Source organism: Rhamphochromis longiceps, linkage group LG17 (genome assembly GCF_057381845.1).
Source record: "Rhamphochromis longiceps isolate RC_006_pf linkage group LG17, R_longiceps_female_GT1.1, whole genome shotgun sequence".
Taxonomy (NCBI): domain Eukaryota; kingdom Metazoa; phylum Chordata; class Actinopteri; order Cichliformes; family Cichlidae; genus Rhamphochromis; species Rhamphochromis longiceps.
This window is the reverse complement of record NC_140573.1, coordinates 20,057,226-20,084,516: the sequence shown is the minus strand read 5'-3', so window position 1 is coordinate 20,084,516 and position 27,291 is coordinate 20,057,226. Positions and strand designations below refer to the sequence as shown.

The 27,291-nt window shown below is 40.0% G+C and overlaps 1 protein-coding gene across 2 annotated transcripts in view; it reads right to left on the bottom strand.

The window, feature by feature from the left end:
* Nucleotides 1–1,112: 1,112 nt before the first annotated feature.
* LOC146649616 (calcium-activated potassium channel subunit beta-4-like) overlaps nucleotides 1,113–27,291 on the bottom strand; it is a 42,185-nt gene continuing 16,006 nt past the window's right edge. For both annotated transcript variants that reach the window (XM_085387759.1, XM_085387760.1), the window contains exons 3-4: nucleotides 12,304–12,431; nucleotides 1,113–9,499 (exon numbers count right to left, since the gene is read on the bottom strand). In XM_085387759.1, the coding sequence (XP_085243885.1) occupies nucleotides 9,175–9,499; nucleotides 12,304–12,431 (453 nt within the window). In that variant the 3' untranslated portion in view covers nucleotides 1,113–9,174. The remainder of the gene's footprint in view (nucleotides 9,500–12,303; nucleotides 12,432–27,291) is intronic.

The following is a 27,291-nucleotide window of genomic DNA, read 5'->3' as shown; positions in this document are numbered from 1 at the left end:
AGCCTTGGTTGACTTTCCTGGTGGCTGATGGTGGAGCCTGGTTGTAGTCTGGTGACTGGGCCTAGAAACTGAACCTTGCCTGAAGACTGCTGATGAAGATTGCATCTGGTTGCTTCTGGTATAGCCTGGGCTTGCTTTTTTTTTTTAATGCATGAAGCCATTTTTATTGCCAGTGTGTGAACAGAACTTCCTATAGAAGAAAAAAATAAGCTCTGTCTGAGTTGTCCCCTTTGAGTCTAAAGGCCCGAGGAGTCGTTTCTGTTTCCCACAACAGGTTTTTTGAGTCAGTGCCTCTCATTGATAGTCCTAATGCGGAAAAAGAAAAAAAAAAACACCAGGTAACATTAGCTTAGAAATTAAGTCTTCAAATCATCAACTCCCGCGCAACACAGGGTTTTACGCTTCTGTTGTTTAGTTCACTTAGTTTAGTCCTACAGAGATTATGGGCTCAGTCACTCTAAACTCTGTTTCAAAATGAAGGATTATCCATGGTATGTTCATTGGCTATTGATTTGTGATTAACCAATGGCCAATTGGTTTCATAGTCAGACTTGCCCCTTCTCATCATATGTTTTTTTTTAAACCAACAATGGAAACACTAATCTCAAGGCTATTGTAAAATACTATCTTGAGTAGATACGTTTAGCCAATTCATGCAAACACCAGCAACATACCACCAGGTCAAGAAAAGCAAGTGTTTATCTTGTGAAATCTAAAAATAGACGTCATTTAAAATATGTCAAAGTGAAAGTGAACTCTCATTCTGTTAGTACCATCCTTTACATTACTGTCACCTTGTAATTCTGCTTGACTGTGAGCCACTAGAGTTTGTATTCTGAGCTTGAGCTTGTTAAGCTGAAAGACCAGCAGCCATTTCTGATTAATTGCATATTGTGCATAAATCTCTGGACTAGCATGCGGCTGCCAACTCTGAGATCAGTTAGGAACGGTGTGTTTTGTAACATAAACAGAGCTATCATTAGCAAGTAAACGCCTATATCTGGTATTGATAGATAACTGATATTCTCATATACACATTTAATTTGATTAGCCACAGTTGCTTCTGTGAAGCTAATATCAATAAATTAAAGTCACGAAGATCTGAAAATGAAAAAAGAATCTTCTATGGCGAGGCTTTGAAGACAAAAAGTTTGTTTTTATTTAAAGATTTCTATGAGGCACAATAGTTATCATTTTTATCGTGAAAACACGGGCGAAGCGGCTACCTGGGTCACATGATACAGTGCTGAGGTTCAAAAAAGATGGAGAGACGACAAGATACCTGCAGACAACACAGTTCTTAGTACAGAGGCATGATCCAAACACAAAAAACAGAAATGATTTGACAGTCATTAGAATAACACCGAGAATAATTATGGAGAAACAGTCAATGAAGAACTAAAACATTTAACCATCATCCACCTTTCAGTCACTGACTGTTACATTGTGGATTAAAACCGAAACATCTGTCAGAATGAAATGAAACGTTTGCTTGTGTTAAGAAGCTAAATACAGCGTTTAGTTGCTACTGCAGGTCACAGCTTAGCATATGGCTTTAGATAGAAAATCTAACATGGAGACCTCAAACAGAGACAATAAAACCTCATCAAGTCTCACGAAAATACACATAAATGCTACAAAAGCTACATTTTCTTTGGAGAGGACAAATGAAATTCATTGACGGCATGATGGCTTTTAAACAGCTGGATCCTGGATTATAAGGAAGTTTTAATGGTGTTAAAGAAGAAAAACAGGAGCTAACGGTAGAAACAGATTCAAAGTGTGCACAAATTTTCTTTCAGATAAACATCCCTTAGTTTTTGTTTTGTTTTTAGAAAGTTTTTATCCAACAGCATAATGGAAAGAGAAAATGTTGGAGAAAAGGGCAGAAAGAAAGTAGATGAGAGAATCAGAAGAATTAAAATGATAAAAGTGGCAAAAACAAGGCAAGCAAGCAAGCAAGGACAAGTATTAAAAGGAGCAGCTGTACAAATAGAAGAAAGGGTCCAAGAAGCAGAAAAGGTAAAGAATTGATGACTTTTGATTGACTCCTTCAGGCACTGATTATGTTTTAATGACGCTACATCACTCAGTCGTGTTTCTGCCTCTCTACATTCAGGGAGTCAAACTGTTCATTCTCACTGTGACTGGATCTGTGGTTATTCCCCCTACATGTTTAAATGACTGACACAATATCTTTGTAAACTGGTGTTTATGTTTCCCTAAACGGTCTGGAGAACATTAGCCCAGCCAAGCTCAGACTTTTTATCTTAATTAGGGGATTAGGATGGACCACTCTCCCTGAGGAAGCACTCCAGAGAAGTGCCCGTGGGAACCAGACATCCTGTGCTAGAAAGAAAGTGTGTTAGGGTCACGGGTGTCTCACACAGGACACCAGAAGACGAAAGCTTGTTTTTCTTCACAGGTTTCTGAAGAGCATCAGACAGACAGTATGCATCAGATGGTTCAACTCAATTTTGAAATGTGGTGGCACACTAAGGTGCTATATGTATAATCTTGTTTCTAGAACCAGAAGTACCATCTTTGGATATGTTATTAGCCAACGTGAGCTGGCTTTGTTGGCAGACTACATTAAGTAGCTTCTTTAGACAGTCTGTTAGTACAGTAATCACACAGCAGCCATGTTATTGGTCGGATAACATCATTAAAAGGCTCCAAACGGCTCCAACAGTACAAACAGAGGTCCAGTTCAGGGAGACCAGTTAGCGGAAGCGAAGCCTAGCAAACAGCTAGCAGCTATAGCCACCTGTGTCACTATCCACCTGTCAGTCAAAGAGGCCTCACCCCAGCAATGCAAACTTTAAACCTTAATACAATTTAAAAAGATGAGTTACAAACTAAAGGGTGAATACAGTATAAAGGCCAATTCAGTGATTGTATCAGGCTGTAAACATGTTTATTTCTGTTGTAAAGTGTTAATATGGGAGTCTATGGGTACTGACCAACTGCTGGCGCCCCTGCTGGACGTTAAAGGAACTGCAGCTTTTGGTACTTCCATGTTGGGTTTACTTTTCAGACCCATGTGTTGTCCCTTAAGCGATGACTTCCAATGAATTTTTGTTGAGAGAAAAGGTCTTTCTACAATTAAAATACAGAGAATAAACTGAATTCTTGCTTGGTATTAATTAATTTCAGGGGTAACCTTCTGATTTCTCATGGGTCAGCAGACTGAGAAGTCCCACCAATGTTCTCAGGTTTGTGGACTTTCAGCTTTTTCCACAGCTGTTCAGTTTCCTTAAGATCAGAAATTAAAGCCTCCCGTCATCATACACACATATTTGGGTCATTGCGCTGCAAGTGAGACAGACGCTCATTTTTGGAGCCTCAAGTGGACATTAGAGGAACGCCACTTGTGAATAAATTTGAATTTTGCACAAAGATCACTGATGAAGACAAAGAACAATCAGATATGAATCTGACGTATTAAACAAACAATACATTCATGCTCTCAGGCTTTTTTAAGGAATGGTTAAAAGGTGTCCAACAGTCAACACAAATCTAAGACAGGATGGACGTTCTCATGAAAAGTGATGTGAATAAAATGTGTTACAGCAGCAAAATTCAAGTTTACAACGAAACATGATGGCAGTCTCCTAGCTGAACCCGAGGAGGAGATGACAGGACAATAACAGCTCACTCGCTCAGAGAACAGCTTGGCAAAAATATTGCTTAAAGCAGGGTCGAATTTAGACTGCTGGGCATGTTTGAAAGGCGGTGGTAGACATTTGGAAACAACAGTTGATGATTAAAAACTCCCCCTGATACAAGATGAATCACACTTCGTGATTGCAGGTCTATTGTTAACTCTGCTACTTGGCAGAAAATTAAGTAATTTTACCCAGAGCGTTTCTGGAGATGAGCTTAAATATGTTTAAAGCACTTAATTTTTTGTCTAAACTCTTCCCTCAGCAACTGTCACGAATACCAGCAACACCAGGCAAACACAGCTGTGCAAACCAAACATCACATGTCCCAGCAGCTCTGCAGACTTCCTGAAACATGTTTCACATTGATCGTTCTTGAACAGATCCAGATTGAGAAGCTACTTCAATGTCTTCGCCAACATGTGGGAGCTGTGAAGATATTCAAATTAAAACTCCCTACAGCTTCTCCACCACCTGCTGTCTGCCGCTCAGCATCGTTACAGTTTGTAGACCGTTTAATGAGAAAAGCAGAGAGGCTTCAGCACCACCAAACATGGCTGCCTTTTCCACAGGACGTGACGTGGGGTGCCAACTGCTGCCATGGAGGAACGTCATCACGAATCAAAAGAGGAATTGCAGATGCCTTCAAAACAAGTGTTTGTGATTTCTTATTTAGCAAAATTTGAAACATAATTCTGCTTAAATATGATGCTGTATTAATATAGATCAGCCATTTCCAGACTTGCAAGTTCAAAGGCCAACTTTCAAGTCTCAAAATCTCCTGTGGCATATGAGGCTAAGACGTTTACTGCTCCCAAAATTTTTAAACTTCTGATTCTTTTGTTGACTCGAGAAATAAAAGATAAAAGAATAACACTTAATTAACTTACATACTTTGCTATACTCAGGTGGCCCTTCAAATTAACATAAATCATACCAAGTGCAAAATTAAAATTTTATACACACAAATAAATCCTTCCTTATGATCCAGTATTAGCATGTGTATGACACATAATAATATGATACATAATAACTTAAATATTTTTATTTAATTTAGATCCTGTTATGGACTGTTAAGGAGGATTAAAACTTTCACTGAAAAAGCCTCTAACTCTTGTTTCGCCAATTTGTAAAACTGTTATTTAAGATAAAACAATGTTTGAACGTTTGCCCGGTGCCTTTTTTTGTGTAATGTATCTCTGTTAGGGCACCGAGCTGCACACTAGTCTCTGACCCTGAGCTGGATAAGCGGAAGAGAATGGATAGCAGGATGAACGTTCATCGTCCAGGAAATCAAAAAAAGAAATAATTTGAGCTGGAATTTATTGTAGTGCTCCTTGGTACATTTGAATATTTCTAAATTTTCACAAGCTGATTATGACTGGGAACCAATAAGAAGATTTTGTGAGACATTTCTGTGGAAGCAGTACATACTGCCTCTGTGGGTACCTGTATAACGTACAAGCTATAAGCCTCCTGTCCCTTAGCTGTCAGCTCAGAGGTTTTTCCTGCCTGTACAATCAGGGTTGAAGCCGAGCGAAACCATCTGCAGCACAGAGAATCCCCCGAGCACCCGCACACTTTACTCACATGGTCTAGATTCTGTCCTCATTACTTCTGAAGGCAGCATGTGGAGGGAACCCCGGGCCATGGGCATGTGTCGTTTTTTTTTTTACCTTGGAGTGTTTACCAAGCAACAACGTGTCTGTTTAACATCCTACTACAACCTTGTTATTGTCCTCCTAATTAGACTTACTGACGCTTTGCTTTGTTTTGAAGCGTTGAAAAGTGAACAATGTGGCATAAATTAAAGTAGAATTCTACTTCTAAATACTTTAAAATGCAGTTTTTCCTTTGTCCCACACGCCATCAAACTGTTTAACTCCTCCCTGGAGGGGAGAGGGAGGGGAAACAGGAGGACAAAGGAGGGGGGAACAACTAAGCTGTAGTGCCTCTTCACCTCACGGTGCAATACCTTTTGTGCAATACTTTTGTAAATAGTCAACGGTGCAATAGACTCAATACTTGAAATGTGCAATTCACTTGTATTTTTATTCCTATTTATTCTATTTATCCCCTTCGTATATTTTATTTATATTGTCTCTGTATTTATATATATATATATGTGTGTGTGTGTGTATTATATATATATATATATATATATATATATATATATATATATATATATATATATAATATTCTGTAACTCTGTAACTTCTGTCGGTGCTGTGCTTTTTTGGAAATCGAATTTCCCAGAGGAACCCACCCGAGGGATTAATAAAGTTCTATCTAATCTAATCTAATCTAATCTTTTAATGGGCCAGAACCCCTATATTGACAACTGCAGTCCTGTAGATAACATTGGGATCTAAAGTTATCCATTTATGGATATTTTTCATAGAGTAATATTTAGTTATGGTGTTTAGCTTTAATGTCCATAGAAGGATTGAAGACTAAAAAACATTAAGAACTAGTAGTCTAATCCATAATCACCAAAATATGACAAAATTGGTGATGTTTCAATTAAAGAGACTTATGATGTACTTGAAACACCACTTCAATGTCCATAGAAGGATTGAAAACCTTAACAACAACAACAACAACAATAATAATAATAATAATAATAATAATAATAATAATAATAATAATAATAATAATAATAATAGCAAAAGTGTACTTTACATTTCCACCTTTTGAGCTTTTGCCTTGTGTCTTATTATTTTAATGGTACTGACCGGTAAGTTAAAGCCACGTGCAGTTTGATGAACCAACTCATGATTCATTCATGATTTGCTTTAGGTTTGGTTTCAACTGGATGGAAACCTGGCTTAGTGAAATGGGACAGCACGTTTAACATCTTTCTTTTGACATAATTAGGGCAGTTTCAGCCCAGTTAGAGGAAATAATAAATTGCCAAATTTAGACCACAGAATGTTCTACCTCCAACATTCACTTTTAATTATATAGTATCAGACAAAAGTAATCTGTCAGTTGCTTCAGGATGCTTTATATCTTAAAGTAAAAAAGTTATAACTGACTTGCAGGCGCCTGGTCTCTTTTACACTCTACTTTGAAGGGAAACTGTGGTGCAGCTGATTTTACTGAGCTGAATACATGAACTTTGTATTTCTTTGGGTGCGACTTGAAGGGTAACGTTGTCAGTAACATTAGCTGTGGTTGTTTCTGCTGAGCTCCCTGCTGTCTGCCAACACCTTCACGGTTCAAAGAGCTCTTGCATCGTCAACCCTATAGAGGATTCGAGTCCCTGAAGCAATAGGATCCACTAATGGGCACTCTGATGAGTCACCAGTGTATTTGAATACATAAATTAATAGTGCAGGTTTAATTATTTAAATTGAATTCCAAATATTGATTTAAAAATACCCGTCTATTTGCCTTTTACTGGCTCTTTATATTTTTCACCTCTTCACTTTTTACCTTAAAATCCAGTCACAGAGCTGAGCAGCCAAAATGTTAGAAAAACCCACACCAGTCGACCTTTCAAAAAGGTCTTTGGAAACTCTGACTCTGAAAGTATTTCCAGAATATTCCAAGACTGTTTTAACCAACTGGATTTAACCTTCTAATATCCACCAGGTACCTGGCAAACCTTTTAGTGTAAACTTTAGGGCAGGGGTCCCCAACTCGAGACCTCAAGGGCCGGTGTCCTGCAGTTTTTAGATGTGTCCGTGATCCAACACAGCTGATTCAAATGGCTAAATTACCTCCTCATGTCTTGAAGTTCTCCAGAGGCCTGGAAATGAACTAATCATTTGATTCAGGTGTATAGACCCAGGGTGAGATCTAAAACCTGCAGGACACCGGCCCTCAAGGCCTGGAGTTGGGGACCCCTACTTTAGGGTTATATGGGCTTCAAAAACTAGAGTTGTTAAATGAGAGTTAAATGTCAGTCTCACAGTCTTACAGTTCTTCAGTTATGTCCATTTGTGTATGCAAAACAGGTGAAAATTACAAGGAAAAGTTGATGTAAACCTAAACTAGTGATCTGGCAGATGTTACGAGGTTAAAAACATCTTGCACAACCCCCCCCCCCCCCCAGTAAACAACCAAGAGCACAAGAGACGACTAAACAATCCAGATATTTTCTATGACCATTGATACAAATCAAAGAGAAAACAACAGTTGTGACTGTGTGCTGGTAAAAACTTTTTTCATCAAAACAAAATCATTGCTAAGCTCCTATAGGGTTCAAATTGTACTATAAAAGTGCTGTAGTAGACAACTATTTATCTTCACATATGTAATATGTCTCATTTGTTAGAAGACTGATGAAAGAAATTCTCAGCAAAAGACTGCCTTGAGTTGCACAAGCTAGAACAGCAGAGACAATCCTGAAGGTAACATCAGGACTTTGCACCTCTGTTAAGAAACATTCATGGCTACTGGGACTTGAAGGGAAACTACATTAATAAGAGAGCTACAGAAGAGCAGTTACTTCCCAAGAGTCAGTCCTTATGCTTGTCTTGTCCTGACTGCATCATCAATCACAGCGCGAGGGTTTGGGTTGGGCTTTGATAGCATCCTATTAAATCTAAATCTCTGATAGAATCTCAGCTTTCATGCTTTGTATAACAACTTAAAAACACAAGTCAAAGATCAGCACAAGGTGTCAAAAATTTCTAAGAATCAAAAACCCTACCTGATTCAAATTTGGCTGATCTCAATCATTTTCTTGCGACAGTGTATTTGCCAGACTCACCTCAATCCAACTTTGTCCACTTTTCTAAAATTGAAATTAAGATCAGTGTTTATCGTTTTGAGATTGGAGGAGATCCAGCTCTCATCGCTGAGGCAAAAGTAGGTCATAATGGGACTTCCAGTTCAATAATCTGAACTGGAGATGGTTAAATTTAAATAACTTTTAGCCCATTCCCAGAATATCTTGAACATATATTGTTCTATATGTGATTAGTTGCTGCTGGACGAAGCCAGAAACTGATGGATGATCACTGAAAGATCTCTGATGAATACAGATTTTTCCCATTTAATAGTTGGAACAAACTTATTTATATAGCTGGTCTATAACAAATTATATAATCCAAATATTGGAGCTCACAAGTAAGCTGAAATGACTGAACAAGTATAACAGATAAAGATACTTGATAAGAGACCCTTAAAACACCAGAACTTAATAAGTCTGGGTTTCTTGATGACTAGAAACCAGACCCAAAGTAGAATCAGCTATCAGTACCCAACACCAACTACCCTCATTTAAACAGCCTTTCATTGCTAGTCAGAAGATTTCCACTGATCCACTTTAAGCTAAAATCAGGAAAAAGTCTGAAGTTTTGTATAGTCTTCCTGCTGAAATCTATAGGCAACAGTGGATGTCCCCTCATCTTCACCTCATTCAAACATTCTGATCATACCAACCAGTCCGGACAGCAATGGGTTGTTGGTGGCGTCTTTAGCCATTAAGTCGACTTCGCCCACCGGCTCATTGGCATTCTTAGTGATTTCATGCTGAAGAAACATCTTTCTGCTCGCTCTAATGTTCCCGATCTCTGCGCCGCACTGGGACCGCAAACAGCGGCAGGGTCCTTGAGGGCGATGACAGCTCGGGGTCAGAGTTTGTCGTGAGTGGGTCTCTGGCCTTGCTGCCGCAGCGGTCAGGTGGCATGGCAGACAGGTCTTGGCAGACCTCATAGGAGCACTTCCTCTTCTGGAGGGCCTCGGCTCGAACAGCCAGGGAGCGAGCACATACCGTCAGGAGCACAATGAGTGTGCCCAGAAGGAGGGAAACCATTGGCCAAAGAACACAGTGTAACAGGACACTGGTGTCATGGGAACGGCGCCACAACACGTCATCAGGCCTGAAATAAAAAGAAGAAAAAGTAAAAGCACGAATTTAACATGGTGTTAAAACACTACTCTTGGGATTGACTGTTAATTCACTGACCTCCTGCAGGTCCTTCTGCTTTTACTCCTTTTTCATACCAAACCATCTCCTGTCACTAAAATTAAAGGCTTCCTACTAATATTTCATGTTACAGACAATGAAAGCAAGATAGAAGCAAGCACCCCCTTAATCACATCCCATCAGGAAAGCTTTGTTTGAAAGTGCCGAATCAGGTGAGCAGTAGAGTAATTTTTCCACAGTAATGACAATGATTTTTTTCTATAAGAGGAATTGCCCCCTGCTGGTCATTAGAAAGAATGCAGTTAAGGTCCATGGGCCTTACTCGGAGTATATTTAATGACTAGCTTGCTTAACTCAACAAGTGTTTATGTTGTTATTCATTTAGGTAGTATAGCTAATGTTACATTAGCTGGATATCGTTAACTGCAATCCAACATCGGCATACTCAAATAGACATCTTACTAAAGATAAACAAAATCTATCTCTCCTTTTGAAAAGTGGCATTGTCTCATTTCTGAATCTCAATCTTCACATGATTAAAATGAATTGTACACCTAACAATTTAACAAAGAAAGGCAAAGCTGCTTCTATGTAACAACAAAAACTAACAGCAAATTTCCCAAAAATAGAGTTAAGCTATCTGCAGTCTAACTGAGCACACATTCATCTCCACAGTTAGCTGTGGAGCATCTTTAATCATTTCAGGGTCCAAAAAAGTTAAAATGTACAGCACTGCTGTTACTTGTAAATGAAGACAGAAAATTAAATATCAGCAATGTTTGGGCGGCTGGTGAAGTCTTACTAGTTGACAGATAGTGGTGTGATAACTGGTGGCTAGCTATAGAGCTGTGGTTAGGCTAATACAAACACATTAGCGGAGGGAAAATGGAGGATGAGGGTTAAAAAGTGTTCAGTAAAGTTCATGCTGAAGTGAGCATCTAAATTCTGGGCCATTATGAGATCAGTAAGGATTTTGTGAACTGTGAATCATACCGATGCTCTAGTGGAATCCCAAAATAAAAATTAGGGAGTTGGAAGTGACCAGAAGAAAGATCTCCTCCAGCTGTGCACAGTCTAATTTAAGCTCTCATACTCTGACTGACACCACCAAAAAGTTTTGGGATATAACCTTCATGCCACCTCTGAAATAAGCCAGACATCTAGAGACTACATGCTTTTCTAAACTTAATGAAAAAAGAAACTTTGCGTGTTCCAGTTTGTTCTCTAAAACACCAAAGAAGAGCTGATGTGTAGCATCAATGAGCTCCCACTGGGGCCTCATTTATGAACCAGCATTTCCTCATTCGGATCTTTCTGGTGCAGAGATAAAAATAAAACTAACCAAGGTCACAGGTAAGCACTGACGGTGAATTATCGGAGGATTAAGCTGACACGCTAAAGCAGATCTCTGGCTTTTCTTTGTCTCATCAGTTTTTTGGACAGAGCCTGAATAAAAAGAGAGGAAAGAAGAGCTTCTTCAAACATCTCTCCTCCTGCTCTTATTATGTTTCACTGCAGTATTTATTTTCAGGTTGTAACCTCAGCATCCTTCTGCTGTTCTGCTCAGTATCTCCTGCTCACTTCTGATAATCCACCTTCATCATACTGTTGACCCACATTTTCACCTTTATGTCATCGGTAGTGTGATAAAGGAAATTCAGAAAGTCAAAATATCTTATTTTAGATGAACAGCAAAGTCATTTTTTTCTGCTGGTCTCTATTTGACTCTGCAGTCTTATTTTCACTCTGGAAGAAAAAATCATTCTGATTAGTGTGATAATCTAGTTTGAAGCATCATCTACTCGAATTCCTGACAACGTCACTGCTGACGGTACACGACTGATTTTTTTAGGTTTAATTTTGTACTTGTTCCATGTTCTATAGACTGAAATTATTCACTGGTTACAAGATATATTTTGAGAATTCAGGCTGGAGCCTGAATTGATGTTTCACATTTTTTAATTAAAATAACAATAATGTATAAGGCATTTAAAATCTGAATGAATGAAGTGGCTCTGGGATTTTAATTAAAGGTTATTTTTTATTCATTTAAACAATTTTTGGTCCAACGATTGAAAGACCAACGGTTTGAGGATTTTTGGCATTTGACAGGATTTTGTTTGAAAATGCAGTATAATCACTTTGTTTTTCATCATGTTTTATATGTATATTTTTTATGTATTTAAATATTCAAATAAGCATGAATGAACATTTCTTAAAAATGCATCAAAGTTAAAGAGCTAAGATACCACTTCTCATCTGAACCTGCAACATAAATTCACCCTGAAAGCAAAATGTAAATAGAAATCATGTATAATGCACACAGAGCACTAATGAAACCAGAAGAAAAGATGAATATTACAATAAAACTATAGTAAGATAAACCTTTAAATGAATAATATGATGGTATTATTAGACAGTAGGTAAAACATGGCATAAAAGAAATAAAAATTTGAATTTATATTAAAATTTTAAGTATAAGCATGAAGTTTGAATCCTTCTAGGGCACTGACAAAAAAATGACTTTAATTATAAGTTGAAGTGGAAAGACTATTAAAGTGAAGTCAGAGGTCACTTCTTGAGGGTCAAAGGTCAGGAACAGCAAATTTGAAAGTGGAAAGTGTGTCTGTCAGAAAGTCCGGTCATTCGTCTTCTGTGGTAACAATGATGTGACAGGATCACACTTTCTTTGATTTCCAATTTATCTGAATCGCACCTCCAAATAGACTGAGCTGTAAACGTGTGCGTGAGCCTCACCGCCGCTGCTGGTTGAAGAAGCAGATGAACGACTGGCTGTTGACCTCTTTGGTGAAGTAATCCTCCCACCACAGAACGCTGTCTCTGTTCTTCTGGTTGTCCCTCTCACACGGAGGCACAAACGAACACTGCGACAAAAAATTCAGCACAAATATTCAATTTAATTTACATGAAGTTTTACATCATATAAACATCATCAGCACACTTAGACATGTTTACAGCCGGATACAGAAACTGTTCTCTTTTCCTAACGCCTGTATTTAATAACACACCTGTTTAAAGTTTGCATTATTAGGGGCGTGGCTTCTTTGACTGACAGGTGAATGGCGACTGTTGTGGGATGAAATGCTTTCATGTTACTTAGTTTAGTACATCTGGTTCACACCTCATTCATGCCGGAAAACAGACGGTGAGAAACTGGTGAATGTCTTCCAGGAGACGAAAACCAGGAGACGGAACCTCACACAGGAAGACTTGACCCCAGAGGGGGGGAGATTCACACAGGTGATAGAGAGTCTTTCTGTTTAGAGCCAAGGTGTGAACTGCAACTGTAAAAGCCTTTTGTTCTGCGACTGTGTATAAAAGGAACCTGAACTGTTCATTGTGAGAGATGACTTTCAGTGCCCCCTGACTGACGTCCCTCCTTATGCATAAGATAGCTGAAATAAAGGTGTTGTTACAACTCATCGTGTCTGCAGGATTTGGTAATTAAAATTTCCACAACACGACACAGCCAGCTGTAGCTGATAGCTGCCTGCTAGGTTACACCTCAACTAACTGAAGTGGATCTCTGGACCATGTTTGTGCTGCTGAAGCCTTTTGGAGCATTTTAATGACATGATGTGACCAATATTATGGCTGCTGTGAGGTAACTGTACTAACAGCATCTAAACAAACTACTTCCTGTAGTTTGCCAACACTGCTAGCTAGGACTGGCTAATAACGTATCCAAATATAACACTTCTGGTTTTAGAAAAAAGATGGTGAAAACCACAATGGGGTTCAAAAAGCTGAGCCTGGTTCTGCTGGAGGTTTCTTCCTCTTAAAAGGGAGTTTTTCCTTCTTACTATCATGGAGCTTGCTCATGGTGGGTCTTCTGATTGTTGGGTTTCTCTGTATTATTGTAGGGTCTCTACCTTACAGTATAAAGTGACTTGAGGTGACTGTTGTTGTGATTTGGTGCTCTATATATATAAAAAAAAAAACTGAATTGAATTAAATTGAATATACAGTTTGTGATGCAAACAGGTGAAAACAAGATTCAAAATATACAACATATAAACTGTGCAGACAAAACTTAAAGGGTTTGACAGATTGTTTCAGTGTTTCATCACATTGATTTTGTGGCAGCTCTTAAATGAATAAATAAATGACAGTGATTACTCGGCAGGAGGTGCTCTAATGAGGTCACAATAATCTGAAAAGTTTAAAGGGGGGTCAGCATCGCGTTGTTTTTCTTCAGTTTTATTTTCAGCGAACAAAAATAACCTCTGTGACACACACACACACACACACTCAGATTCATGTAGCAGGAGGTTGATTGGTGTCTGGCTGGTTCCTGTGAATCGACTGGTTGCCATGATGATGACTTGATTGGTGCAGAGAAGGGGCAGGGGGTCGTCTCCATCAGTCATGGAAGCTGTGGACTCTGTGGAACTGTGGTGGATGTTTTTAACCGAATCAGAAGCTCAAAGGTCAAAAGCAGAACGGAGCATCTCTCGCCAGCATGGAGCCACACCTGAGTTTGTGGACAGTAGGTGGAACTAAATTAAAGATGACAGCCAGCTAAATGATTCCTCTGGAGGGGCAACAGCAGCTGCTTGGATTGGCTTCAGTCCCTCCCTGAGTATGTGTAGTCACCGTATGAAAGCAGAAAAAAATCTCTTTGAGCTAATTAATGCACATTTATTCCCAACAAAGCTCAAGAATAATCAACCACTCTTCTCCAGATGAGGTACCAGTGTGCACAGCTGTGGCCCCAGATGTGTTACTGCCGAAATACGTTACATTTATTCTTTAGTAGAGCAAAAAAATCACCTAAAAACCAAAACTAATGCAAATCTACGAACGAGGATTAGGGTCACTGGAAGAAAAAAAAAAGTGGGCACGTCTTTTTTTTTCTTCTTTTCCAGAATTCTGAAATTAAAGTCAGAATTCTGACTTTTTTCTCAGAATTCTGGAAAAGAAGAAAAAAGAAGAAGACGTTCACACTTTTTTTTCTTCCAGTGACCCTAATCTTCTTCCGTACAAATGTCATAGAAAAAATAGTCTGAAAAAATTAAAACATACAGCTCTGCTATCACTTCCAACATAAATGAGGACAGAAAACTAAACAGCAGTGATTTTTGTAGGGTTACTGAAGTTGGGCTAGCTGGTATATAATGATGTGCTACGTGATTGCTAGCTACACAGCTATGTAAGCATAACAAACACAGGGAAGCTGGAGGATGAATGCTAACTTTTTTCCACTCCATAAAATTTAATGGGAGCATTCCAGATGGTTAGAGACAAATGCAATCACATAGCAGGATGCTGTAAACGGACCAAACTTCAGTCAGGAGAACAACTGAGATAATCCATCCACAATAGGAGGTTAGTCATTAATATACTGAAACATGGGAATAAAGCAGCTGCAAGAGAATGAATCAATGGTACAGAAGTGGAGGAAGCAAGAAGAGTGGCTTGAGTAAAGTTTGACTTATCTGACTGTTTTGTTTCGCTTAACGTGCCTTATAATCCGGTGTGCCTTATGGTGCGAGAAATACAGTAGACCTTTGAACGGTGCTAGAAATTAAGCTCTTTTTTTGCAGCTTTGATTCACCGGAGGGGCTAATGGGGGTGTCCCTTATTATCTATCGAGAGTTTTTTTAATGTGGGAGTCTGTGGGGACTGACTTACTGAGGGAGCCTCTGCTGGATTTTAGAGGAACTGCAGGTTTTGATTTCACTACAATGGATTTATTTTTCAGACCCTGGGGTCATCGCTTCACTGTGGCCATGACTCCAAGTGCATGTTTAGTGGGGTAGGTCTGTCTACAGTTAAAATCCTGAGAACTTGATGAATTTTCATCTCGTTTGGTATTAATTAATTTCTGGGGCAGTTTTCTGATTTCCCGTGGGCCTCCCACTGAGAAATCCTGCCAGTGTTCTGAGGACTTTCAGATTTTTCCACAGCTGTTCACTTTAATTAAGATCAGGAAGTAAGGCCCTTCTCAGCACACTCCATGCTTTTTACATGCATATTATCCTGTAGCAGGATTGCTGAGCTGCGACCAAGTCAGACTCTCTCTGACACCAGGTGGTTTGTTTCCCTCCAGGTTTTACTGATAATCTTCTGATTATGAGTCCAGCGCAGGTTCAACACAGCCAAGCAGCCCAATAACACACCTGAGCCTCGTCCATGTTTCTCAGCAGGGATGCTGTTGTTTTCTTTTAAGGTTTATTCTTCTGTGAGCGCTGAGCTTGTGTGACTCACTGAACTGCTCTTATTCAGGCTTTTTCAGGCTGGCCTCTGAATGTGGGTCTTCCCTCATCGAACCACTTTCATTCAGAAATATTTTTATGGTTGTTTTCACACCTTTCAAATCAAAACAGTTTGATATGGCATCAGTTTTAGGAGTGATGGGGAGGATTATTTTCTAATTTCTCTGAGTTGCTTTGAGAGTCTTGCAAGATTACTGGCTTAGTGAGGTAACCTCATGTGTTATGAAGCAGGTGTTTCACTTATGTGACATAACAACTCAACATGTACATAACCAACACCTACTAACCAATCAGCTCCCTGGAAAATTATGTCATCATTCCTGCAAAAGCCCTGATGGCAGTAGAGTTCTTTTAGATATAAAGTTTCTCATGTTTGATGTCAGGAGCAACTTTCTCTCTGCTGAATGCGAGCAATGATTTTATTGATCTACAAGCCTCGATATGTTGTTAGGATGATGATGAGAGCTGCGGTTTTTCACTGTGCATAATTTTCATAGACAGAATTGTAAGTGCAGGTAAGAGGAGAAGGGAGATGGTTCAGGTGGTGTCAGGATCACCTCTCTGCTTTTCGCAGCTGATGTGGCTCTGCTGGCTTTGTTTTATGATGACCGTTAGCTCATACTGGGTGGTTTGCAGCAGAGTGGCTGGGAATTAGCACCTCCAAGTCTGAGGCCGTGGTTGTAAGATGATAACTGAACACACCCACTCCAGGACAGGGACGAGGTGCTGCTCACAGTGGGATGAACAGAAAGCTTGTCTCAAACGAGTGAGCATGAAACCAGGTAGTTGGTGTTTAAACATTCAGCTACAACCATGGGCTCTGGGTAACTGAAAGAATGAGACTGTGGATTTAAGTGGCAGAGATGAGCTTCCTCTGGAGGATGGCTCGGCCTTAGGCACTCAGAGCTGAGCCACCATTCCTCCACTTGGCAAAGAAGCAGCTGAGGTGGTTCAGCATGTGATTATGATGGCTCCTGGACTCCTGGGTGGTGCATTCACTGTCTGCCTGCAGAGTTGGAGGTGGAGTGAGCGGTCTGGGGGCTACTCCTGCTTGTGCTGCTGTTGGTCCGCCAGAAGGAAAAGACAGATGTTCTAAGTTTTTTGTGGTTCCCTCGTTCCCTATTTTTTCCTCACTTGTCAACCAATCCACATCTAGCAAATGCTAACTTTTACGCAGATGGACACATTTGAGGGACCTTGGGACCCTTTGCTTAACCTGAATTACACTTTAATCCTGGCCTGGAAATGCTTTTATGTCCCCAGAGAAGAGCTGCAGGTGACGTCTGAGGAGAGTGAGACCTGAACATCACTGCTGCCCTGACAGCCTGGACCCACATCAACTGCTGCAAAATGAATGGGCTGCTGCAGAAGGCTATTATGGATATCCAGTCCAAATACAGGAGAAATAGTTAACTAGATTTGATCTTAGATTATCTGAATGAGTGGACTTCGTGTCTGAAAGTGCCCACTGCTCACTTTCTAACCACAGGTGGTATTTTTTGGAGACCTTTGTCTTTTATCTAAAAACTTACACTTAAAATCTGAGCTCCTCAGCTCTCATTTGCTTGGGTGTGAAGTGGTCTGCCTGTGATATGTTGGACAGTTACTGAGAGTGCAGAGACGTCAGACTGTCGGGGGTTAGTTTCTGCCTGTCGTGCAGTCAGTGAGACCATCGCTCTGTCTCTGTGTTTCAGGTAAACGCCCGCTCATCAGCCCTCTCAGCTCAGCAGCCATTCATCACCCGTCCAATCACACTCGGCTCGCCTGATGACATCATAAGTGAGGCTCCCTGCCAGATGATTGCGGTTGCCATGCCAACAGGCTGAGGTTATAATTACGTGTGTGTGTGTGTTGTAGTGTGTGATAAGCGCCCTGAATGAGAGGAGTTTGGGTTTGAAGCAGCAGCGGCCTGCTGCTGACAGGATGAACCATCACGCGGCGATCAGCGAGCAGCAGCGCTCTGAACACGCAGCAGGTTTGCTCCACGCACAAGCTCGCTTCACTCCAGCCTCTGATTGCTGTTATCTCCCCTTCCTCACAGTCCAAGCATGGACTCGTTCAGGCATTTAACGGCACTTCTTTAGAATCAAACATCAGTCTGTGTTTGTTTCCTTTTAAATCAGGAAAAATCTAATTTATTTGACGATATACAGCAAAATTCATCTTAATTATTCACACTGACATTGGAAACAGTGAAACAGTTTTAAAATCAAAGACTAAAATCAATAAAAATGTACAAAATCTAGGGCTTGGAATATGGAATAGTGTTGTTAGAGCTAACAAGCTTGTTAAAGCTAACAACACTAAGAGAAATATGCATGTTCATCCTGATAAATAGGAATGTGACATTGTGTAAACACTTTAAACATTTTAACATGGGCGTCTATGGGGACTGACTCACTGCTGGAGCCTCTAGTGGACTTGCAGGCATTAGCATGACCTTTTTCAGGTCTTTGCCTAACTTATGCAAGGCTCTAGAGTGCGACCAAATTGGTCACATATGCAACTTAATTTCTCAGTGGTGTGACTAAAAAAAATCCTAGGTCGCACTGGTTTGACCAGCCGTTCGAGTACAAAAAAAAATCTCTGCAACTCTGAAAGTCTCTGTGTGATCAACAACAGACACACATTATGCCCATATCATGGTCTAAACCAATCAGAGATAGTCAGGGGCGGGGCCTCTCTGATTGGCCTGGTCCAGATATTCCTGTCAGCCTACGTGTATATAAGTTTGAAAGCGCAGGTGGATAGAGGGAGGTGAGTAGCAATATCGATTCATTAAATCCTGAATTGACTTTTAAATATAAATATATTTTGCCAGAAACGCCAGAATCTCAGGTTAAAGCTCATAAAACTATTTTAACAACAACCAAACAGTAAATGAGAGCAGGTAAACAGATTCTGCACAAAGACGTAAACACAGAGCACGACGCATCAGAATAAGCGAGATGTCGGCTTTCTCAACCGACAGCACATACTTGGTTAGCTGTCAGGGCTTAAAGCCGACAGCTCACTGATTCTGATGCGTCGGGTCCGCACTTTGTGTTTACGTCTTTTTTGCACAGATTCTGAAGCTGCAGGCTTTTTCTCTCTCCAACCAAAATTGACTGAACCAGCAGCAACAAAAGCAACCAAACTACACTTCACATTTGATAAACATCGTCATAAATTCCCTCTTTTGCTGTTTTACTTCCACCACAATTAAATTCCCACTTCCTGCACAGCTCTTTCTTTCTATCAGTGTAATTCTAGAACAGTTTCCCATCTCAAATCTCTGTTTTCTGCATTATTTGTTTGCTTATTACGCACAAGTCATGTACTGCACAGTTGGTCGCTGTTTTTCTTTTTCGTTCTCCCAAATATTACCTCCGACAAGAAAGCCTAATTTCTACTGTTTAATAGTGAAGAAATTTAAACTTTTTAAAATGATGGCAAATTGCAAAAGAGTTAGCTGTGTTTCTAATAAAACCCTCTGTAACTTTGCTCTCCTTCACTTCAACAGCATCAGGTAATGTTAAAATGTTGATTCATGGTTTTCTTCAGTTTTTGATCTGCTATAAAAAGCCAGGCCAGGAAAATCTGCTACATGTTTTTCTGTGTTTTATCTTCATTTACTTTGACACAAAGGCATCTGCTGTGATGCTCACACCTCAGATGAAGTCTCACAAGTGTCAGTACTGATAAATGATCAGAATTATAATTTTTCTGAATGTCTGAGTCAAAATTGAATCGAATCGAATTGGGACCTTGTGAATCGGAATCTAATGGATTATAGAAATCAGTGATGATACTCAGCCCTAGTGAGTAGCCTAGGCCCAACAGAAGTGGATGTAGCTGTGGGTAATAAGAAAAGATGAAAAGAACGATTGATAACTTTTTCGTTAAGTTAAGGCCTGATCTGTCTGAGATTCGTAGCCAGTGCTCTGACACGGAGCCATCAACCTATGAACACTGAAAAAGCGGTGAAAATGCGGTTTTAAGCGATACTTTTTCCACAGCTTCAACCACATGTTAGAAGAACTTGAGAGGTCCTGCTGCATTAGGAGCATTAAAAGAGTGAGACGGTGAATGATCTGTCACAAAGATACTCAGGTAAAAAGCTAGTTTGACGCAGTTTTGTACAAAATGTGTTGTTTTTTTTTCATTCAGTCTAAATTTCAGTACAAACTCAGCTTGAACAAACACTTGACCCAAATAACCAGGAAACGACTGGGACATGACAACACACAATTAGCTGTGAGTTGAAGAACATCAATCATGTTCTGACAGGCTGACAGCACAAACACCGTCTGTCTTGATTAGATCAGACAAGGAGAAATGTTTTTTGATTGGACGGTAATGAACATGTGACCTTTGTCCTGCAAAGATCAGCTAACTGCACTGAAGCTTCCAGGAGGGAATGAGGGAACTGTCATTTTCCTCATGTTGACATAGGACATCAACCTGGAAACTTGCTAGAAATTTAAAGAAACACAAAGACCCGCAGTTCCTCCAGCGTCCACCGGAGGCTCCAGTTAGCTATTAGCAGGTATCTGTGTCCGTGTGATACAGGCTAGCTTAGCCTTTGACACGCATTCATGGCAAATGCTAAAGCACCAAGAGGCCAGTGGATGATATCATAGTTGCTATGTCCATCTCAGTCTATGACTAAGACATGAAACAAGCTCAGTTTTTTTCTGTAATGGATTAACAGCACCAACTTTACCAACAGTGTCACCTGCTGTACCTGTGGAATTACTGCTCTTTGGTTTTTCTGTAAATTTGCTCTCACTTTAGGAAGCCTGGTTCATGTTTTACTCTCAGGTGGGTTTTTTTCAGGTGTTTGTTGTTGTGTCTTGTAAGACAAAGGTTCTCAGCAGGATTCTCAGCTCTAGCTGACGCTGCGGGGAGTTATCGATCTCTTCACTGATTTTTATATTTCTTATTGATCAGCCGCGTGGGGGCTCTCAGGAGGTCACATGTTCAGAGCTTTCTGTTCACTGCTGAGCGGCTGTCATTATTTGTTGTTGGAGAGGAAAAAAAATCAAAGAACTGCAAGGAAATTTAAATCAATCCAACAACCACAAAAGCCTTGAGACTACAACAACATGTGATCACCAGCATGTGATCACAATAGCTGCAAAACCACTAGGCAGCTAGTAGACAGCTCCCTGTCAGGGAGGCCACGCCTCCAATGATGCAAACAGTTAAAAACATGGAGTGGGGAATTATCTATAGAGATAAACCAGTGTTGGTATAAGGCTGGAAACATGTTTGTTTCTGATGTAACATTTTAACATGGGAGTCTGTGGGGACTAAGCCACTGCCGGAGCCCCTGCTGGACGTTAGAGGAACTGCAGCGGTTGGATTAACAGACAGGACGGTAGCACAGCGGCGTTTCTGTCCTGAATTGGAGCAGATAATCGGAAGCTCTGAGGTTTTTGGTCTTCTGTGACCTGCTGTCGCCTCTCAGTCTGACTCGGCTAAACAGATTAACATGAGGTCATGACGACCTGTCTGTCCACCTGTGTGCCTCTATGTGGATGAACAGTATGGTGATGAATGAGTGGCTCAGCAGTCTCTTTAACCCCTTCAGTTCTGCTCCTCATAGTCACAGTTTTTATTAAAATCTATACTGATGGGAATACAAACACACCTTTAGGGAGCGCTATGGAGCCTTTAATAATTTATATATTTGACTTTCTATGCCAAGTCTCAGGCAGTGTGTAAATGATGAAGAGATGCTTGGATCAAACACTGCAGCATCCACTCAAGCTTTCAGTGAGGAGACGAACATGTGGAGATCCTTCACTTGAAAGGTGGTCAGCCTCTCTGACGGCCAGCTGATACAACGACAGCCGTAAATCCAGCTGAATTTTTATTAGTGTCTTGTTGACGTCTCACTTTTAAATATTCATCGAGTACATTTAGAGAGCGCATTATTTCTCTGCATGCCCATCAGAGCGCAGCAGCAGCTTATAGATCCACTTGATGATGACTTCATACTTCTCAGCATGGATTACTGAACAGACCAGCTACAGTCTCACAGAGCAAAATGAATAAACCACAACCCCCCCCCTCCCCCCCCCTTTCCATATTTTTATAATTCATCTGTTTAACTTCAGTCTGTCATCTTGTCATCTGTAGTGGTTAAATAAAGTACCTGCTTTTGACCTGGAAACCAAAGAAATCCTATTTGTAGGAGCAGTGGCTGAAAATCACTTCATGTGTGATTTTAAAGAATATCACAATGTTCGGTTAAAGTTTGCACTAAATTCTGCGCTGGATCCAGATTCAATAATTAATGAAAACACTATTAAATAAAAATAAGCACCTCATTTTTTTTTTAATGTTGACTGATCATCAACATTCAACCTGATTCAGGTTCTTTGGAAACTTCGACACCTGCACAAGAACTTCAAATTAAATTACTTGAGACACGCTTAAGATTTCTCTAAAGCACCCAGAGACAAAACTGGCCATTTACCACTTGTCAAAGATCAGTTAAGGTCCAGGAATTGAGTAAAGTATAAACTAGTACAGTTTAGGTAGAGGTCGAACACACTTGTTAGCACACAAATGTCTGAACAGCCTCAGCTGAACATTTCCTCTGAGGCAGAGGAGAGGTGGAGAGAGGTAGCGTTTGTCCGCAGGGACAGTGCCTCCTGGCTGGGCAGGAAGATACTGACAACTGCCTCCCACCTCCACTGCGTCCAGGAGCTCCAGAAGCTGCCTCATCACAGTTAATTAGTTTAACTTAGCATGACACACACACACACACACACACACAAGTCATTATTGCTGTCGTCATTCTTCAGTGATTATATTAAATGTTTTTTTTCTGTCTCCATGAACCAAATATACTTTCATAAATTAATAGTTCGGCTTATTTCTGTTGACCTCTCCAGCTGCTCTGAGATTTGCTGTATTTGTAAGCTCCAAATGTCCTCATATGAACAGAAAAATGAAAAATGTTTGCTGCCTACTTCTTTGGGATTAAAGCATAAAAAGGTCAGTATTAAAACACAACACCTGCACTCTTTTAAAGCCCCGAGCAGCATAGATGTAATGCCTTCCATGAAACAGAGCAGACTGCTGAGTTATATCTGTATATCTCATGACTGATCAAAAAGCACAAGGTAAAAAAAAAGAAAAGAATCATATGTGTTTCAGTGTTATAAGTTTATGAGTAACCGCAGTACATTTATGTAGGGAGGACCAAAACTGGCCAAATAATAAATAAATTTTTATATACAGAAGATGAACCACCAAATTTTAAAAGAATAAATTAATACAAAATAAATGATAAAAACAAAAAAATTATATCATAAAAAGGTAAATCAATGCCAAACTAAATGAAACATGATAAAAGAAATGTAATATTTTGAGTATTTAATTGCATTCATTTTATAACTGGGTCATTTATTTCTTATTGTATTTATTTATATTTGAGTTTTTAAATTATATTATTTTGACATATTTGATCTGCCATATTTAAGTAGAGTCTAGTTCAAATCATTAGACTTCACACAGGCCTAGAGACCAGTTGGTGAACCCCTGGCAACCATCAATAATTAAAAATAATTTTAAAGAAATTTTTGACATTAAATAATTAGAAAAAATAAAAGTTTTAGACACCTTTTAAAAGATTCCAGTAAAATCTGTTTCCTTTGGCGTTGTGTTAAATGTCCTCATACTGATAGAAAAATGAGAAAACACAAAGTCTACAGAGCAACCTTTTTGCTGGTTATCTTTAGAAATTATTAGTTTGGGGTCAAAGTTCATTATTGATATTAAAATAATGCAAAAGGTAGGACTTTGGGTGGGGAGATTATTACAAAACATGCATGTATGTGTGTGCAGCTGCCCTCTGGTTACCTGCAGCTCTTGTCATTTACATTTATGACATAATTAAGTCACAGACGAGGAAATTACTCGGCGAGTAATTAGCTGAGTGAAACCGCCCACCTGCCTTCATCTCCTTGCTTCCTTCCTCTCTTTGCTGTCACACTGTGTTCATGTCATCGCTTTATTCAGCTGCCAAATCCTCATTTTACTGCTCAAAACACACGATTTAGAGCCGATTTGTTCGCTACATGACAGAAACCGGAGCAGAGAGGGAGTGTTAAATCAATCTGCCTAACAGGAGGGGAGAGTGAGACGTTTCTTCTGCTGCTTGTCACAGAGAAAAATCAGAGTAGATGTGCAGTAAACAGCTCAATGACTCCTTAATCACCAACACAGCACACACTTATTCTGCTAAATAAAACCCGCAGTTTCCAGTGGGTGCGTGCAGCAGCCTTCTGCGTAAACATATGTGACCAGAGCTGCAGCTCACCTTAATTCAGTCTGATTAACAGTTTAATCCAACAATACAAAAAATGGAGCGTTAGCTATTTACATCAGGATTAACATTTGTATTAAAGGAGAACGGGGTGAATTTAGTGGCATCTTGATTTGAAATGGAAACTTCAACTTCTGTGGGTGAAAAATAAAGACAACAGCCAAGAGCTGCTGTTCCTCTAACGTCCACTAGAGGCTCGATATGGGCTCAAAATGTGGTCATAAATATTTTGTACTTGTAAATCACCAAAGTTGATTCTGTCCATCTGGACGTAGCGTTTTCTGGGAGAAACGTTTCGTCACTCATCCAAGTGACTTCTTCAGTCTCAGCTGACTGCAGGTTTCCCCAATCTTATAAACAGTACATTTGCATAATGACTGAAACCAGCCCACTGAAGGAACAATGGGCTGTGAGGCCCATACTTAAGATAGGTACATAAGATACTTGTAAATCAGTTTTGTACTTGTAAATCGGGATTTGTATGTGTAAAAAGAATTTGTGTGTGCGTAAAAAAGACATGCAGCTTGTGGGGATAGGTTAATTGGATAATCCAAATTGTCACCTGGTGTGAATGTGTGAATGAATGTGAGTGCGAATGGTTGTCTGTCCCTGTGTGTTAGCCCTGTGACAGACTGGCGACCTGTCCAGGGTGTACCCCGCCTCTCGCCCTATGACAGGGCGCTGGGATAGGCTCCAGCGCCCCCCGCGACCCTGAAAAGCATAAGCAGAAGCGAATGGATGGATGGATGGATGGTAAAAAAGATTTGGGTGTGGACTTAGCCAAAAAAAACCCTGCAAGTTACAAGTACGAATTTTGACCCTATTTTTCTTCCTTTCATCTGATTGGAATGTCATGTCAATCACAAATGTAACAATCCAATCAGAGAGCAGATGGGTTTGGCTGTCGGAGGGGCGCTTTTTTGAACTGCAGGTCCTTGAAGGGTAATACAGTTTGAAGCTGGAGGATCTCTATATAAATATCCGATAGCAGCTAGGTCCCCTAACTTTCAGCAGCTGTTGAAAGGATAAAGTTGTGGTATATCAGTGGTTAGAAATACCATTATTACTTTAGGATTAGTTTAACACAAAGTCAGGGCTGACCCGGGACCATTGCTGTGAGTCACAGTGTGCAGCATAAAAGTCCTTTCACATCGGACACAGGATGTGCTGCTAATGCTAACTAAAAGCCAAGGATCCAGAATTTGTTGCGCTGGCTGTTGGGCTCTGTGGGTTTTTGCAGCAGCTCTACCTGTACTAGATGCACCTGCTCCTTGTCGTTTCTATCTCTGACTTTACTGCTTGTGGATTTTAATACAGATTTTACTTGCTGTCATCTTGTTTATTTGTGTTTTTTGTTTTTATTTGTTGTTTTCTGTATTTTAATGTATTAGATTCTATTTTATTTATGTCTTTTTCTCTTTGTAAGGTGACCTTTGGTTTTAGAAAGGCGCCTCAAATAAAATGTATTTTTATTATTAGAACATTACGCTACACAACATTTACAAAATATCGCCTCAGGACAGCGGGAGCCTTTAAGACTCTTTGTGAAAGCTCATAATGCCAAGTCACCAACAAAAGCGTACACTTCAACGCCAAGAAGGTGTTAGCAAGGAAGCCTCGGCGAAAGCTAATGATGTGCAGCCACCCTCACCTTCAAAGTCAAATACTACTCAAATTGCTACAACTGAACAAATAGCCAAGGACATTGCAAGTATTTACGCACACTTAAGGAAACCTCCGAGACACAAGAGAGCAAACCCAATGCAATTCAAACTGCTACGAGGGCAGTGGAGGCTAAGTTAGGGGATATTGGCTACTCGCTTAAGCAATGCCGAGTCTTGCCTGGATTTCCTTGAGGATGCCAGCAGAGCACTAAAGGAAAATTCTCCTGCAACTAGTGACGAAGTGAACGCTCTACGACAGGAATTACACCACCTCGAAAACAGAGGACGGAGAAACCACCTGCGCTTTGATTGCTTTCCAGAGGGCTGCAAGGGTATGGACGCACAAAAGAGCGGCATTTAATCCCTGTAAAAGGCTGTTACACAAAAGGAAGATCAAGTTCTCCCTACTGTTCCCAGCGTTGCTTGTGCTGAAAATGACGGAGGGCAGACGTGAGTTTATCGACCCAAAAAAAGTCCAGGACTACATTCTGTCTTTACCTTAAGGGAATTATTTACAGTCAAGGGCTTGGATTTAAAAACTGCCCTTTTTTGCCATAGCGTAATTAACATGCCATTGAATAACAGGCCTTGGCTGGTGCTCAGTTATAGTATTTAAAATTATTGATATATTTTGCACCTCCTAACTGTTTAAGTTTCAATATTATAGGGTCTCACGCTTTGATTTGATTTATTCACTTACTTTAGTTTTGAGAATACGACGCAATCTGCTTGGTAGAGAATCTCACTAAGACTATTAAAGACTGTCTTTCAAGGGACAGTTCTAACCAACCTGCACAGAGGTGTGTTCTGGGAGCTAAGTCCTGAAATGACTGCTCTGCTCACAATGCATTGACTTGGTATGCTGCTGCTGCAGGCAACGGGTCCTGTTTATTACTGTTTGACTGGTTAGAGTCACGGACCATAAAGTTTATGTTTTGCTTTTGGGGGCTCCTGGCCCACCTGAGGGTAGCTAGTGTTCTCTGTCACCCCAGACGTATTTGCTTAAATGTTTATCAGTTGTTATTTTTATTTACTTCCATATTTTATTTATAGCCTATTTTATTTATAGCCAGCCATCCATATATTGTCCACTCGGTGTTGAACTCCTGGTTTTAATAATATGTTACCCCACTGTTATATGTCCAATACAAAATGCATGATGGCGAATAAGCACCAAAGGCCCTTTACCTTATTGACCTGGAATGTAAAGGGCCTTAACCATCCAATTAAAAAAAAGAAAATCATTACATTTATCAAATCAAAAAAAGCTCACATTGCCTTTCTCCAAGAGACTCACTTGTCCCCCCAGGAGTTGGATAAACTTTGCCGTGATTAGGTGGGTCAGGTATTTTTTTCATGTCAGAGTCAGAGTAGGGGTGTAGCAATTTTGATTCATAAGCAGCTACAGTTTAAATGCACCCGGATGGTTAAGGATGCAGATGGGTGGACATTGCTACTCTTGGCTGAGATTCAAGATTTCAAGATTTTAATCAATATCTGTGCACCAAATGTTGACAAC